This window comes from Camelus ferus, chromosome 10, assembly GCF_009834535.1.
Source record: "Camelus ferus isolate YT-003-E chromosome 10, BCGSAC_Cfer_1.0, whole genome shotgun sequence".
NCBI classification, from domain to species: domain Eukaryota; kingdom Metazoa; phylum Chordata; class Mammalia; order Artiodactyla; family Camelidae; genus Camelus; species Camelus ferus.
The window spans coordinates 62068061-62084899 of NC_045705.1; the positions used below are offsets into that span (position 1 = coordinate 62068061).

Consider the following 16839-nt stretch of genomic DNA (forward strand, 5'->3'; position numbering starts at 1 on the left):
ATAATAATGCCTCCATAAAACCCAAAAAGGACAGGATTGAGAGAACTTCTGAGGTCCTGACCACACGTAGATTTGAAGAAAGTGGCACAAACCCCTTCCTGGACCTTGCCCTTCGCATCTTCTCTATTTGGCTGACTCTAAGTTATTTCCTTTTATAATAAACATCTAAAAGGTAAATGTTTTCTTGAGTTCTGTGAACTGCTCTAGCAAATAAATGGAACCTGAGGAGGGGGTCTTGAGAACCTCCGATCAACAGCAAGTAAGCCAAGTCTTGTTGGCAATTAAGGGGCCCAAGAAAAAGTTGTCTCCTCTACTTCACCGTGACCCCACTGAATCAACTTTCTCCCTACTTTTCTGGGAAATGTTTGTTTGGCCAGTCTAGTCAATGGTAGTTCACTGTTTTGTGCTTTTGCTGAAGCCAACATCAAGGCAAATCAAGGAATCGCCATTGAACACATATTTTAATGACAAGAAAACAAATACTGTTTTTTTAATGTTCACTACATAAAAGTCTACATTTTAAGAAGCTCAAACTTTGCTTTCTTGGGTTGGGTTTCTTTGTTGGTTTTCATTTATTGTCATAAAACCAAATTTCTGTTGAATATTTTTCCTTTTTTTTTCCCCTAAGGCGTCAATAATTCTTCACAATCAGGGTCAAACGGTGCCTTTGAGGTCGTGCTGGATTTATTCTTGTGACCTTCAGGCAGGAAGAGTACACTCTAGAAGAAACAAAATATATTAGTTCTTCAGACTTCACTCAGGTTCAAATTACATATACATAATTTCCTCCAAACTTTGTACAAAAAACTCTTAAGTGTTCCAAGAAGAGTGTAACATGTCACTCCGTTTTTAAATAATTGCTGTTCATCAGTCTTATATTCCATTCTTCTATCTATAAGAAAATTGTGGCTAAGTCAAAGCTTTGAAATTCAGTTAAATGAGGTCATGTGTGCATGGTGGCCATACGGTGGTGTCCCGTGGAATTCTGTTCAGCATTTTTTAAATATCTTCTAAGGAAAAAAGAATTTTCAGATCACAAGAGGAGAAAATCAGAGCATAGGACATTTATTGAATCCAGCCACATTTGTAAATGCCCTTTTCCAAGTCAAGACCATGAAGGAAACTATTGGCTGTAGCAGGAAGTCTAGCTGCCTGGAAGAGAGGCTAACCAAGTTCTAGCGACTCACTGCATGATGGCTGGGCAAGTCTTTTCACGTTCCAGGTCTCCGCATTTACAAAACGGCAAGACTGAACCTGTTGATTTCTCAGATTCAACTATCTTACTCTCCAGTGAGCCCTCAGCTGGTCAGCTACCCAACTGCCATCTGCTTTGCTCATCTCACCATCTTCCATCACCATCAAACCACCTCCTACGTGTATCTCATGACCAACCACTGGCTGTCCCTTCAGCCACTCTTGCTGATGTAGCTCCGTACGGCCCAGAAACGGAGACACGCCAGGCAAGACTCAGAGAGACCAGCCATCGCACTCACCTCAGGGGAGTCAGAGCGAGCCTGTTTCTGCCAAGCCACAGCAGCGAGCACAGCTAGGAAAAACTCCAGCACTGTGCAGATCAGCATCAAAGACAGAGTTCCCTGAAAGGCAGGAGACACAAAATTGGTGAAGCTTGGTCAGCAGAAGCTTCCGTGCCTCGTTGGGAGGTAACTGCAAAGATGAAAACCCCCTCAACCATCAGAGGATGCAGAAAGGATGCCATTAGGAAGAGAACAGGCTTATTCCAAGCCTGCTGGCTCATTGCAGTCCCTTTGTTCATTTATTCCCTTGAGGGGAAGAGGAGGGAGGGGCAATAACTAAATCAGCTAGCCCACTTGTTGCCCACCGTTCTGAGACAGAGCTAAGTCCGATTACTGTTCACTCAGCGGGGGAGCAGAGATGAGTAAGGACACCCGGCACCGAGAAGCACCAGCTCCCAGTCCAGCCCCACTCTTCCTGCTTAGTAGCTGTGTGTGCCTGAACCAGCCTCTACTTCTCTAGCTTCTGTTTCCTCATTTATCAGATGGACATAATGATATTTCCTTCTCAGAGGGCTGTGAGAATCAATGAGGCTTTGGCTGTGCAAGCGCTTTATAAAATTCAGTAGCAACACCCCCTTCTCTGTATCTGACCCCCTTTGGATGGACTTCCTTTGCCTTTCTTGATGGCAGCAAGAATTAGAACAATCAAGCCAGGAAACTGCCATAGCTGCTAACAACCCAAACCAACTCGAAAAAGATACCACACCAAGAGGCTAAGCTCTACCATTTCTGTCCTGAGGTATTGTTCACGCAGAACTGGTCATTTGATAGAACAGGAGAAAAAGAAGTGATTGCACAAACCTCTAGTTTACTTACACACCGCCAAAAAGGGTGTGCAACTTGCTTACATTTCCTAGAAATGGACCCAGCAAGTAAGCTCAACCTAACCCCTTCTGTTTATGATGTAAAGTTGTCCCATCATGAATTCATACATTATCCACGCAAGTCCCTCCCAAGCTTCTCTGTGGAATTTTTTCCCACAGTAGAATTGGCTCTGCCATGTGTTGGTTCATATCGATTACTACCAACTTCATTTGCATATGCTTTTCCTTGTTATAATATAATTAACCTGGGAAGATGCAGCTTCGCGTAAAGAGTGGTTTACAAGCCAGAGCTTGGCCGGCTCTGCTGTTATCTGACTGAACAGCAACTATGTCCTTGACTTAACTCACTTTTATGATTGTGAGACAATAAATATTCTGCAGCCTCTTTATTCTTGTAACTTGTTTTCTTTTTTCTCAATGTGTTTCTGACAATACACGTGCTGCTTAATGTTCCAACTTAAGACTGTTATTTCTGTTAACCAAACTTCATTGCTTTTCTTTCTCCAGTAATGACAATCATTATCAATTTTCATTTTTCTCCATCTTCTTATATTACTATTTGATAAATCCCACCTGTGTAAGTTGTAACAAAAACAACAATGATGTTGCCTTTTCATCTCATCAATGCTACCCATCACTGTGGTCACTGGAAAGAGGAGATGTCCTCACCTTCAGGCTCCATCCTCCCTCCTCACCACTCCTCAGCGCAGTGCCTGTATCTGCTCAGCCCAAGGACCCGCCACCACACATACATCCTTGGTCTCCTTATTGGCATTTCCTGATCACTTGGGTCTTTCTGCTATTTTTGCTTTTCTTAATTCGCTACTCCATGTACCAAGATTTATAGCTTGAAAATCTCACATTTTGTGCCTCTAACAATGGAATCAATTTGATTAACAAAAACTCTATCAACAATTATTAATGTTAGTTTTTCATCATCAACTTTATCTGATCTTTACTCTTCCATTCCCCCTGTAGTCTAGCTTCTTTATCTCAGTCACATAGTCCTTTCACCTTTACATACCCCTGGCCTTCCTTTAGATGCTGAAATCAGAAAAAGAAAAATCAGGGAGTTTTTCAAAAGGAGAGACAACAAGAAGACAAGATTTTCAGAAGCCTCATAATTTCATTGGAACATCCCATTTAAAAATACTTACAGCCAGAACAGATTCAGCCAAGTAGCAGTCCTTAATAGTCTCGTGGAAATTTAATGGATAAAAATGATGATATGTTAATTCTTCTCTGGGTAAGTCACACAACCAAAAGGCAGGACCCAAAGCAGCCAGTTTGACAGAGAGGAGGATGAAACCCGCTAGAGCAGATAGAGAACTCAGAATGTTTGCAACCAGGGTGCTCTGAGCCTGGAAGAAAAATGCCGGGTAAGAATCACCCCTAATGAGCAACACGTCTCTTAACCTTTTTGCTAGTTCATTGCAAAAGTTTATTTATTTATTTTTATCTGTGTCCCTCAGGAGGTCTAAACCTGTATGTCTCTCCAAAGCCTGGAAACATCTCTGAACCTAGAAGGTAAATCTTGGCTAAGCAAATAAATAAATGAAATCTTTCCCCCTAGGCAGGGCTTCCATAGGATCGCAGAGAATATTGCTTTCCTAAATTCTTTGTCCTGGACTGACACTAGGGCTGTATAAGGCTGACTGCAAAGTCCCCAAGAGGCAGAGTGACCAAAGGTAGATGTGGTGTTTCACTCCCCCAGCTCACTTGGAAACTCCTTGTGGAAGCAATGGCCACATACAGGAGGCAGATGAAGCAAGTCACTCCTCCTTGCACAAGGCCACCGTTCAATGCGTGAGCACTCATGCGCGTGCGCGCGCACACACACACACACACACACACACACACACACAATCCTGAGATGAGCATAGGGACAGAGTTCCAGTCTCAGGTGGGCCCTGGAGTCTGGCCAGGCTCTGGTTGGACACACCCAGGGCCACATGTGGATGCCTGTAGACAGAGACCTAGAGCCGGACCCAAGGATGGCATAATATGTGAGCGGCCGCATAGGGTACAAGAAAAATTGGGAGGAAACCGATCACGGTAGTAGCTTTGCCTCTGACCCCCTCAGTTTTCTCAAGTGCTCAGTTCCTCAGTTTCATTTCCCACTCGGGGTCTCATTTCTACATTTATGAAGTGAGGGGAGTGAACAAAACTGATCTCAGAAATGTCTTCTCTGTTACCTCAACTCGCAGAAGGAGAAGCTGAGCTAGGACCATTCTGAAAGCTCTATTTATAGGTCGGTGTGGTCCAGGGCACGCCCAGTCGCCATCAATTAGAATATTACTTAATCCCACTTAGGGTGCTCTTCTTCTAGGAACTCAAAAGTGGGAGTTTGGGGGCACAGTAGATGAGAGGCAGGACATTTTTCTCTTCCAAAGCCCGGTGTGTCAGGAGAATGACTAAAGTACACGCTTCTGTGCCTCCTGATAGCCAGCAACAGTCATGATTTCTGGAGTGCATATTTCTTAGAATAATACACCTAGTAAATAATTAGGTTTGTTTTGTGACAGAACTATTCTTCAATCTCAAAAAGGGCTGATACAATGTGTGACCACAGTAGAACTCACTGCAAGACAGATGGCTCGGGTAACCCTGAGCCAACTGTATTCCTCACCCTGTATCCTTGAACTTGTTGTCGTAATCATTGAGGTGCTGTTTTTCTCTAGTAAGAGCCCCACATGCTCCTCCCCGAAAATCTAGAAACATTATACTCGTATTGTGTTGTCCATACAGCTGTCATCAGCCACGTGGGATACTTATATTTAAAGTAAACTTAAGTAACATTTAAAATTCAGTTCCTTGATTGCACTAGTCGCATTTCAAGTTTTCAATAGCCACATGGGACTGCTGTGCTGGACGGCTACTGCATTCCCACCATCTCGGAAAGCTCTATCGGACAGCATGCCCTGGTAATTATGAGTCTGGGTGGGGATTCTCAATAATCATCTCTAAATCCTGATGAAAGAGAGAGAAACGTGGGCATCATCCTGAGCACTCTCTCTAACTTCTTCCTGACTTTGGGAGATTTTTGTAACCAGAGCTTCCAAATTGGGTTTCTGGGCTACTATGTCATAAGGCAGTCTCACGCCTGACCCTGAACATCAAGCTACTTGAGGGAAGTAGGATTGAGTGAACACTTGGTGAATCTTTACAGATTAGAAAATTTCTCTCCTCCCTGCCACTTTAATTCTGATTTTCTCTGGAAAAAGTTAAAGGGAGGTAAAGTAGTTTTCTCAGTCAATACAAATGATTAATGACAACTTTTAGGATGCAAGAGTTCATGCTCAAATCCAGCAGAAAAGTGTTGGCTTTCCGATTAGGTAGATAAAAGAATTAGTGATCGTTTTCCACAAGAACCGACATTTTGACTGGGTTTCCTCAAGGGTTTTGACAGATGGACTTAAACAGTGAATCCACAACAAAGAGACCTCTTTATAATACCGGCAGCTTCTTTATCATTGAAGATCTAAATTTAAAGGCCAGTTACCACCAAAAAAGTATTCTGAGGAGGGAGATTTTTTACAAAATTGATTTCTGGGCACTGGTCTAGGATATAATACAATATCTTGAATGCAGACTGTGCTTTAGGGAGCAGCAGATGGAGTGATGGGCACTGGACAGGAATACAGATGAGCCAGGCTCAACTCCTAACTGCCAAGTATCTTCTCTGAAACTCAGCTGCCAGCGCTACAAAGTGGAGAGAGTGACTCTGAAGTGCTCTCCCTAAATTTCGTTCTGAGCCGCTGAGTGGTGGCTTACGACTCTCTTACTTACCAACCGCTTAGTTGACTTTTTCTCTGTGATGACTGACAGAGATCCAGAGAGGATAAACTACCCAGAAAGGAGAGAAAACAGGTCAGCTTCTATGTACAGATGAATCTACATTGTTATCATCACAGTGCTTATGGAAAACTCCCATGGAAAAAAAATCCCCGGGGAACCAATGAACAACCCAACTAAATGGACAGATACATCCCTTTTGCCTACAGATTATCAGAAAAGGCAGATATGAGTACTAAACTATTCCAGTAAACACAACGAGGGCTTTAAAAGCCAGGAAAGAGGAGACTTTTCGAATGAGAGAATAAAGTTTTAAAGAATTATTTAGAGAAACACATGAATGCAATGGTTTGGGAAAAGAAAAGAATGGGGGAAGACAGCAGATACGGGACGGCAGAGACATACACTTTAAGTTGGTGGTTCCCAAGGCTAGAGTAGAATGATAATTAAGAGCATTGGAAGGATCATGCTGGATGTCAGAGAACCTTTAAGGCTGTGATCAGAAAATGAAAGATACTACATTCACTCTCCAGAGTATTCATGATCTAATACATTTGGGATAGCTAAGTAACAGAAAATCCTCTGACAATGGAAAAAAAAGGGGACAAGCTTTTTTTTTTATAGTTCCAGTGGTCCCAGCATTAAGCAATTTATGTCTAAATAAGTCCTGGGTCTTAAAAATTGGATGTGATGTCTGTCCAAATGTGGGCTGTGCTTAGTGACTTGCTCCCAAAGAGCGGAGTATGGAGAGAGTTGGGAGGAAAGAAACTATGCAGTGGAGAAACCTGGCGAACACTGCCTCAGCCACATGACCAAGCTCAACTTCATCAGTAACAAAGCATGTTGATAGCATGCCCTTGATATGACAGTGAACCTCTGTCACCTGCTACCTAAAAATCCATTACCCTGGTCTAAACGTGAAAAAAACATCAGAGGAACCAAAATATAGGAACAGTCTACAAAAATCCTGGAAAATGCTACTCAAAATTAGCAACATCAGAGGAACCAAAATTTAGGAACAGTCTACAAAAATCCTGGAAAACGCTACTCACAATTAGCAACATCGCCAAGGATAAGGAAAGTCTGAGAAAGTCCAGGGGAAGCCGAAGGAGGCCTAATGACTACATCTACTGTAGTATCTTTGGTGGGCTCTTGGGACAGAAAAAGACCTTTGGAAAAAATATGTGAAATTCAAATCAAGTGTTGACTTTAGTTCATAAAAGAAGAAAAGTGAATCAAAGACATAGGGGGACTTTCTGAATGCATCAGGCAGAGAAACGAGGGCACGGAAGGCAAATGATGGCCACTGAGTTGCGGGAAGTTGGTAGAAAAACCGTGAAACATAAGCTTGATTGTGAAAACAGTTCATCCACATCAGCCTGGAAGAAAGCTGTTCTTGACATCACAGACTTGAAGCTGCTTCAGAGGAATTCCCAGGCCACCACTAAAACACAGACACCCGCTCAGTGTGTTCTGGGTCCCACACAAAACAGCAAAAAAAAAAAGGTGTCTTCAAAGTGCTCCTTCCTCCGTGACCCCACGGGCGTGTGTGGGCGTCCCTGTATGTGTCTGCTTGTCTTTCACTGGTGCTCATTTCACTGGACAGAAGGCTCTCCTCAGTGTTATCCTACCTTATGGATTTTTGCCTAAACCTGGAGAGAAGTCTTTAGCCTCATCACAGCTCAAGCTAATGAGGTGAAAAGTAAGATGATCTACAAAAGAAATGTTTATTTGAGCCAGCTAAGAAATAGATTTGAAATCAGGTGGCTTCTGCCCTCTCACCCCATTCCGTTCTTCCTGGGCTACCCACATAGGAGGACAAGTTCTACTGTTGAGCCCCTGCCCCTGGCAGACAGAAGCATAGCAAGGTGACAGGTGAGGAGCCTGCGTTATTGCATCTTCCTCCCAACCCCATCCCATCTTGGCCTCCTAAGGAGCTCTACTCACACACAAGGCTCCTATGAATGGGTAAGCAGCTTTCAACAGGGTGGAAAACACTTGGGTAAAATACTGAGCGAAGGGAGAAGAGGCCAATATGATTCCCAAACTCAACACCATCACCCCGCACATGATCTGGACAGTCTGTTGGAAGAAGAAGGGAGATGGAGGGTTAAAATCAGCATTTGTGAAGACAGGGCTTCCTCATCTCTCCCCTGGTGTTCCTGCTGTGTCGCAGCGAGGACACGGACATGGTGAAAGCTCTGGGATGAGAACTATGAGAACACATTTTGGAGGAGATGCTGTTGGACCACCTGGCAAGCGCTCAGCAAGCCTTCACGCACTTCTGCCTTGTTAGCTCTTGTCTGCTCGTGACCCTTGCTCGTAGCTCATGACAGGTATGAATCTCTGTCTTGCCTGCCTCCCTGATTTGCATTGCTACTAACTCTCTTTCTACCTCTTAAGGGAACAGGGGGCCACCTGGAAGCCCTCACACTCTCTTGAGCACTAGCAGTGTGGAGCCCCTTCTCACGCATCCCTGCTGGACCTGGCACAGAGCCTGGCCTCCTCCTCAACTTCTTAGCGTCCCTTCAGCTGAGGATCCTGAAGCTCTGTTTTCAAGGGAAGAGTTTTCCTCCTTGACGTCCACCTCAGAATTCACAGCTCTATTAACCAAGCAGCTTTCTAAACCTCACATCGTATCAGCATCGCAGGAACTCACGTGAGTATAGACTTGAGGCAAGGCAGTCAGTCCTACCAGCTTCTTCAAATTGGTCAAGTGGAGTGCCTCACCTCACAGCATATGAGAACAGAGCCAATTCTAGGAAACAGAGCTCTGTGTTTTCCTCCCAGTTCTGGAAACATTATTTTTTATTCTTTTTTAAATTGTGCTATAGTCAGTTTACAATCTTGTGTCAATTTCTGGTGTACAGCATAATGATTCAGTCATACATCTACATACATATATTTGTTTTCATATTCTTTTCATTATAGGTTACTACAAGATATTGAGTATAGTTCCCTGTGCTATACAGTAGAAACTTATTGCTTATCTATTTTATATATAATAGTTAGTATCTGCAGATCCCAAACTCCTAATTTAACCCCTCCCACCTCCTGTCCCTCTGGTAACCATAAGTTTATTTTCATGTCTGTGAGTCTGTTTCTGTTTTGTAAATAAGTTCATTTGTGTCATATTTTTAGATTCCATGTTCTTTCCTCCCACCTCCCCTCATTTAGTAGAGCTTCTTTAATAAATCATGCATGAGTGAAGAGAAACAAACAGAAGGTATGGGAAAAAGAGGCAAAGGAAATTTATATTTCTTATAGTTTCCAGTGAGGGAAAAATTCCCTTCAAAAAAATCAGTCAGATTATTAAGCATGCAACTGGTGAACACATAGGAAAAAATGGTACATAAAACATGTAATTGTTTACCACCATTACTTTTGTAAAAAAAATAGATGTACAACTTTTAGTATGCCAATTATACCCCAAGTGGTCCTTAAAAAATGAAAATGTAGAGAAGTAATCTACTGCAAAAATACAGAAACAACGAAAACTTAATTGTCAATATTCAGAATAGGGGAAAAACATTTTTAATGTCATCTTATGTGGAAAAAGTCTGGGAAAGTTTCAAATGGCTCTCCAAGTGGTCTCCATCAGCTTGGAGTCCCCCTGGCAAAACTTAAAAAAGTCTCCACACTCACAAGGGGTCTCCAGTCTCAAGACATGCCTAGTTTGTTCCCTGTGCCGAACCCCTGCCATCGATCCCACTGCAACATATTCTGAACTGGGCTTACCCCAAGAACTTTGATCTCTGCCTTTAGACATTTCTTCAGGCTAGCCTGCCTCTGGGTGGTGGGTTTGAGTTTCTCTGCTGAGGGGAAGTAGATGCCACTTGGTGTGAGAACTACAACGCTCTCATTGGTCACGGGTTGTGGTATCATGCTGGTGCTGCCAGTGCTGGAAGAGAAAATGAAATACAGCTTTTAAAAAGTACAGAGCTGCCAAGCCTGGCTCCCTGAACCGTGAGTCTGTATCTGACCGTGGGTCCAGACTTGACCTGTCCTCTAGGGAAGAAAACGGGTCTTACGGAGCTGTGAGAACCACAAAACCTTGGTTTCAGGAGTATTTTTCCACATTGTTTGGCACTGTCCTATCATTATAGACAATAAACATGTCATAGGGAAGTAGCAGAATGAATCTTGAGAGGTCTCAAAGTTCAGAGGCAAATGATCACACAAAACTTGCAAAATGTAGAAATCTCTTTTTCCTAGTCCCACTGCGTCATTCTCAGCCCACGGACTGCTCAGTTTGCACATGAAGAGGCAAGAGCTATGCTCCCACTAATCACGTGGCACTAGGCAAGGGACTCAAGGAGACCATGCAGTTAGAAAACAGCAGAAGCAGTTAAAACCAGATACCCCTCCCCTTTGTCCATTCTATTTCCAAAATACTCTAGTGTTCCTTAACTTCTCTCAAGGAGATTCAAGTCAAAGATCCCCTCTAATGGAATCACAGCAGGGGAGTGGTGAATTGGAGAAGGTCTCTTAGCTTTGCCTACCTGTGCCTATGGCCCGGACTGCTGGCTCCAGCTCTCAGAAACTCCCGGGAGACTGTAACTGCCCTACGGTCCTGTAGAATTTCCTACTTATCTTCAGCTAAAGTCACCAGCCCTTCCTTACCGCAGTGTTTACAGCTACACAGGATGTGATAGTTGGGAGTGTGTAGATTTGTGAAAAGTATCTTCACTTCCTTTTTTTTTTATTCCTAAACTCTTAATGTCTTTAGAAAAGTCACAAATAGAACCAACTAATGTTTTAGAGAATATGGGAGTCACGGAGCTGTGTGTGTGAACTGCCAGCCCCAAACTTACTAGCTCCGTATCATCAGACAAGTCTGTGATCTCTGAGCCTCCGTTTTCTAATCTGCTAAATAAGGGAACAATACCAACAATGAAGATTTGTTATAAAGATTAGAGAAAATGTTTATAGAAGGTCTATCCTGCTTCCAAGGAGCATCCAATAATATGTAATACTAGTAATACTGATAGTACAGGTAATTATTGATAATTAATAATGTTTAGTAATACATAGCTAACCATAGTAATAATGACTATGTTGCTTCCCAGGAGTATTTGATAAAATATAGCTAACACTAGTAATAATACAACTTAAAAAATTCTTCTTTTGCTGTTTATATATATTTTCCTTTTTCCAGTTCCTCAGACTCTGGACAGACTGAAGCAGCCTGACAGCACTCATTGCCTGATTGTTGCCTGCCACAGAGTCATCTTCTGTGTCTGGCCTGTCTTTCTCTAACAGTAGATCTCCACCCTACAGAAAGGCTGGACACCCATAAGGAAGAGATGAAACTGGACAGATGCATAGATGGAGAAGATTCTGCAGGACCTGCACAAATTCGACAAACTAACTTATACTTGGGATAGTTCTGTGAAACAGAGGGTTCCTGTGCCTCTCTGAGTCCCCAGATGGGTGTCCTTTGGAAGTTGGTTTTGATGTACTGGGCAACAGCACCAGAGCCAGGGCCAGCGCAGCAGCTGAACAGTCTGATTCCACACCCTTCCTTCCTTTCCTCGGAGGAACGCCAGGAAGCACCCAGGAACAAGGCTGGAGCTGTCACTGTCACCTCAGGGGGCAGTGAGTTCTGCACTTAACGCCATGCATTAAGTCTTCCGATAAAAAAAAAAAGGAGTTAAGATCGGCTTAGTTCTCAGGATCAGAATGACACAGATTACTAAACGCGAAAAAGTGTATAATGTTGAAGTTCCAAACCCCTCATGCAAAGCTCTGCACTGGTCATGTTTTTTTCCCTTCCCTTTTTTAACTATGAGTGAAAACTTAAACGCTGGTGTAATTTTTTGACCCTGTATTTACACAGAGGTAAAATTCTTCATGTATAATCTATTTGCATAGAAATGTGGAACATCTTTTTTTTTAATTAACTTTTTGTTGCCTTAGCCTGGTTCTTTAGAAAACAGAGATCAAGACAGGGATTTAGCACTGATATTTTAGTTGGAAGAACATAAGAAGTGTATAAATTATAAGTGTACACTCAATGAACGATTGCAAAGTGAACACACCTGTGTTCCTCCCTCCCAGATCAAAAATTAGAAAAGTGCCACAAAGGAGTGAGGTGCCTGAGCTCCAGCAAGAGTGTGACCCTCCTCCTCTTGATGGTCAACCCCGTTTGGCTAAACTGAAGACGTCCACCCAAAAGATGAATGCAAGTTAGAGCTTGGTTCTGGTGAAGCTGTATCTGGTACCTGAGAAGGATTAGAGCAAGCTGTTTTGATCTTTTTCACTGGGGGAAAATAACCACACTTTGCTGAAATTGACAAAAAATAATTGGGGGTGAACCACAAGGAACTTTCAGAATTGCTTCCCCTGCCTGAATGTATGTACCTATTGGACATGAAAAATTAAAATGTCTAATATCAGCAGCCTTACACAGCTAATCAAAGTCAGTAAAGTTCCTGGAAATCACATGAGCAGTAGCAACCCCAACAAATCTGTAAGCAAAAAAATTGTTGACTTTAAAGATTCTCTAAAAGGAAGTCAAATGCATTGTCCATTTTGTTAAAATCATATCTCAAATTTAGATGTTGATTAATCTGTTTTTCTCCATGCACTAGCCAATCAAAAGAAAATGACTTCGTATATCTTTCCTGTGTTTATCACATAGCAAATTATAAATATAAACCAAGGGACATATTTTAGTTAATTCAAAAATATAAATATTTTTGCCCTGAAATTTGAATAGCATTGTCTTATTGTGTTTCTGATGCTTGTGTTGTGGGAAAACAAAAATTTCCAGCATGGATTAAAACTATCTGGATATTACTCAATAAAGGCGTTGGAAAATATCATAATTTAAAAATAAAATAACAACTGAAATGGGTGTCTTTTATGAGTTGGTTCTTATGGAATCTAAATAAGGTGGCTTAAAAAATCAGCATATGAAAATTGTTACACTTGAACTTTATGGTTGAAGATTTTAAATTATCAGGTAGGTGTTGATTCAATTAAATTACATATGTCAACACCCTTAAATACATTTTAAATATTGGAAACTGAAATAAAAATATAAATACCTATGTTTACAAATACCTTTTTAAAACTGAAGTTCAATTCTTGCAATCATACTAGAACCAGGCTTATTTTCCCACTGTAAAACTAGAAAACTGGAAAAAAAATTAAATAGCTGCTTTCAGACATTGTATAGTAGTCAGTGTAGGGCTTTCAACAATGAGAAGATGGAAACAAACATGACTATAACAATTGCTCTGGCTTTCTGCATAAGGAACTTTCTAGACCACAGTCAGGGAGATGGATCCCTGCTGATCTTACCAAATTGAGAAGACAGAAATCAGTTTGAGGGAGGTGAGGCAGCTAGAATTAGTAGGTGGCAAACCATAAAGGACGTAGCTATGCAGGGAATAGAGTTCCTGAAAACTGCAAGAGAGTTCCCTTAAATTTGTTGAATACTAAGCTGTACCTTTACAGGTTGAAATTCCAAAAGTCCAGTCAAACAATAAACAGGTAGTTGGGTAGTTACAAGCTGAATGCTGACCAAGACACACAGAGGTGAGAGACACTCAAGTTCTGATCAGTTGGAATGCAGAGTCTTCCACACATACTCAGAGTATAGAATAAAGACCCCCAGAAAGGTTATTATGCTTTAATAATAAATCCAAACTAGCCCAGAGTAATAACAACTCTAAACCTTCCCTAGAAAGGCTTTTTAAAAGCCTCAAAACTTCAAACTTGTCTTCACGTTTAACTGCCTATCAGAACAATACTCTTTGAAAAAAGAAAATTTGAACAGTCACATAAAAATGACAATATCCAGCACCTGATCAAGAATTACTATACATGCCAAAAAGCAGAAAAATAACAATAACCAATAACTAGGAGAAATCAAGTCAATCAACAAAAGCAGATCTATAAATTACTGTGAAGTTTAGAACGACATGATGTGAAATGCAGGCAGTCTTTTTTAAAAGCTTCTTAGAATCGTATTATCTTGCTCTAATAGCCTAGATTGTTTCTATGATTTTTTTGTGACTAAAAATGTACCACTCTTAGGTCGCTTATATAAATATGAACATGAAAAGATTTATGCATGTAAAAATTTTGACAAAAGGAAGGCATTCTGAGGCCATTTTAAATCAACTCAAAGCAATGTATCAGCAAATATGAGTGTAGGGTATTTTTATAAAATCCAAGAGATAGTAAATGATCAAGTGATCTAGGATTTTATAGGGCTTAGTATGAGCTTTAACTTTTATTCTGAATTAGACAGGAAGCCATTAGAGGATTTTGCCCAGTATTGTACTACCTGAAGAGTTTCATTTTAATTTCTTTAGGTACTAAAAACTTCAGGGATTGATCCAATTCCAGTTACATCTTGACTCAGAGACTCAAAGGACATCATTAGAAATGAATTTTTCACTAAAAACTTCTCAGTTCTGCTCTCCTCTGTAAGCATTTATCTTTTTTTTTTTTACATTTTTTATTGAGTTATAGTCATTTTACAATGTTGTGTCAAATTCTAGTGTAGAGCAGAATTTTTCAGTTATACATGAACCTACATATATTCATTGTCACATTTTTTTTTCGCTGTGAGCTACCACAAGATCTTGTATATATTTCCCTGTGCTATATAGTATAATTTTGTTTATCTATTCTGAATATGCCTGTCAGTATCTACAAATTTTGAAATCCCAGTCTGTCCCTTCCTACCCCCTGCCCTCTTGGCAACCACAAGTTTGTATTCTATGTCTATGAGTCTGTTTCTGTTTTGTATTTATGTTCATTTTTTTTTTAGACTCCACATATGAGTGATCTCATATGGTATTTTTCTTTCTCTTTCTGGCTTACTTCACTTAGAATGACATTCTTCAGGGACATCCATGTTGCTGCAAATGGCGTTATGTTGTCATTTTTAACGGCTGCATAGTATTCCATTGTATACATAAGCATTTTTTGTCTTTGATGGGATTCATATAGCAGCATGATGGCTACTAATAGCAGAAGATTTACATCCTCATAGCTCCAGGCCCAGTGGGAAAGAGAAAATAAGAAGACACTTTCCTGTTCAATGAAGCAAAAAAATGCCAGGATTAGCTTTGATTAGAAATGTGTCAGCCATTCATACAATTGATGTTTTTATTTGGTCACAAGACTGTCACAGAACCAGTCACTCAGGTTGGATTGATCTAATTCTGCCATTGTCCAGATCTAGGAGAGGTTAAGGTTAAAGTCAGCTCTAAACTTGTATGTGAGTTGGGAGTAAAGGAATAGTAGTTTCTTAGAAGAAATTCAGGCCATGATTATCAGAACAAATGGGAATAAATGCCATGTATCAAAAGTTGTAAAATGTAAATGAAATATTGAAGAAAAAATATAAATGAGAGAAGTAGCATATTCCCTTATTCAAAAATATCAACACATAAAAAATAATTGTAAGACTGTGATTGGTACAAGAATAGATAAATATGTTTTCACTGTATGGTGAAATAGGCATAAAATGAACAAATAACTTACAGAAGATGAAACATGACAAAAACTCTGTTACAATTAATAAAGCACTCAATTGAAATGGCTTAAACTATAAAAATTATTTACTAAAAATCAGTTAAAAGAAGCTTCAAGAGACAGCCTCTCAACCATGAAATCAAAGAGCCATCTTATTTCTATTTCTCATTATTTCTGTTTATTTGACTTTTTCTTAAAGCTTGTTCCTTTATAAAGGCACACAAGTGCCAGTAATAAGCCAGGTTATCTGTATCTTCCTTGATGTCCAGCAATAGATAGACACAGGATATCTATTTAACATAAAAACACTAGTTTTAATATTTACCTTAATGGACCTTGCTTGATTGTTGTTTAATCCTTAACCAAGAAAAAGAATGCATTAAGTGGTTTTTGTAACTACTGTCAATCTGCGGAGCTGGCAAAGGCAGACAGGAGGGTGTAGAGACAGGGAGGCCTTATATTCCCATGATCCTACAATGAGCATTCTTGAAGAAAACATAGATACTGAAATTAAAGTGTGCATGGAGCTCAGAACGGAACTATAAAAAAAAAAACTGAATAGAAACTGCCTTGATGCAATTCCATTTGTCTATTTTTGCTTTTGCTATCTGTGTTTTGGAGATCATATCCAAAAAAATAATTGTTCAGATCAATGTCAAGAAAGGTTTTCACTATGTTTTCTTCTAGGAGTTTTATAGTTTCAGGCTTTATGTTTACGTCTTTAATCCATTCGATTTGACTTTTATGTATATTGTGTGATATAGATCCAATTTTATTCTTCTGCATATGAATATCCAACATCTTCTATTGAAAAGACTGTCCTTTTTCCATTGTGTGTTCCTGGCACCTTTGCCAAAGATCAGGAAATGTGATGCCTCCAGCTTCATTCTTCTTGCTCTATATTGCTTTAGCTATTTGGGATCTTTTGTGGTTCCATATGAATCTTAGTATTGTTTTTTCCTTTTTCTGTGAAAAATGTCCCTGAAATTTTGATAGGGATTGCATTTGATCTGTAGATCACTTTGAGCAGTGTGGACATTTTGACAATATTAATTCATCCAATTCACAAACACAGGATATCTTTCAATTTACTCCTGTCTCCTTCAAGATCTTCCACCAGTGTCTTGTAATTTTCAGTGTACACATCTTTTGCCTCTTTGATTACATTTATTCCTAAGTATACTATT

General features: G+C 40.3%; 1 protein-coding gene across 2 annotated transcripts; it reads right to left on the reverse strand.

Annotated features, from left to right (window-relative positions):
• Positions 1 to 444: 444 nt before the first annotated feature.
• LOC102519285 (membrane-spanning 4-domains subfamily A member 6A) lies at positions 445 to 10792 on the reverse strand. Of its 2 annotated transcripts, XM_006193647.3 has the most exons (7): positions 10657 to 10792; positions 9893 to 10055; positions 8102 to 8236; positions 6149 to 6205; positions 3517 to 3720; positions 1494 to 1595; positions 445 to 719 (listed from the first exon to the last, which is right to left on the reverse strand). In XM_006193647.3, exons 2-7 carry the CDS (start codon positions 10037 to 10039, stop codon positions 624 to 626), a joined length of 741 nt encoding a protein of 246 aa, XP_006193709.3. In that variant the 5' UTR covers positions 10040 to 10055; positions 10657 to 10792; the 3' UTR covers positions 445 to 623. The 2 variants fall into 2 exon arrangements, with proteins under 2 accessions (XP_006193709.3, XP_032345399.1); XM_032489508.1 differs by lacking the exon at positions 6149 to 6205.
• Between the last annotated feature and the right edge of the window lie 6047 nt (positions 10793 to 16839).

Bases quoted from the DNA above. Each gene is read 5' to 3' on its own strand.
- LOC102519285 (XM_006193647.3), bottom strand. From the start codon at position 10,039: ATGATACCACAACCCGTGACCAATGAGAGCGTTGTAGTTCTCACACCA. The intron at 3,721-6,148 runs GTAAGTAAGAGA...TTTTTCTTCCAG, and splicing joins AAAAGTCAACTAAGCGGTTG to GCTCAGAGCACCCTGGTTGC. The intron at 720-1,493 runs GTGAGTGCGATG...TGTTTCTTCTAG, and splicing joins CTCGCTCTGACTCCCCTGAG to AGTGTACTCTTCCTGCCTGA.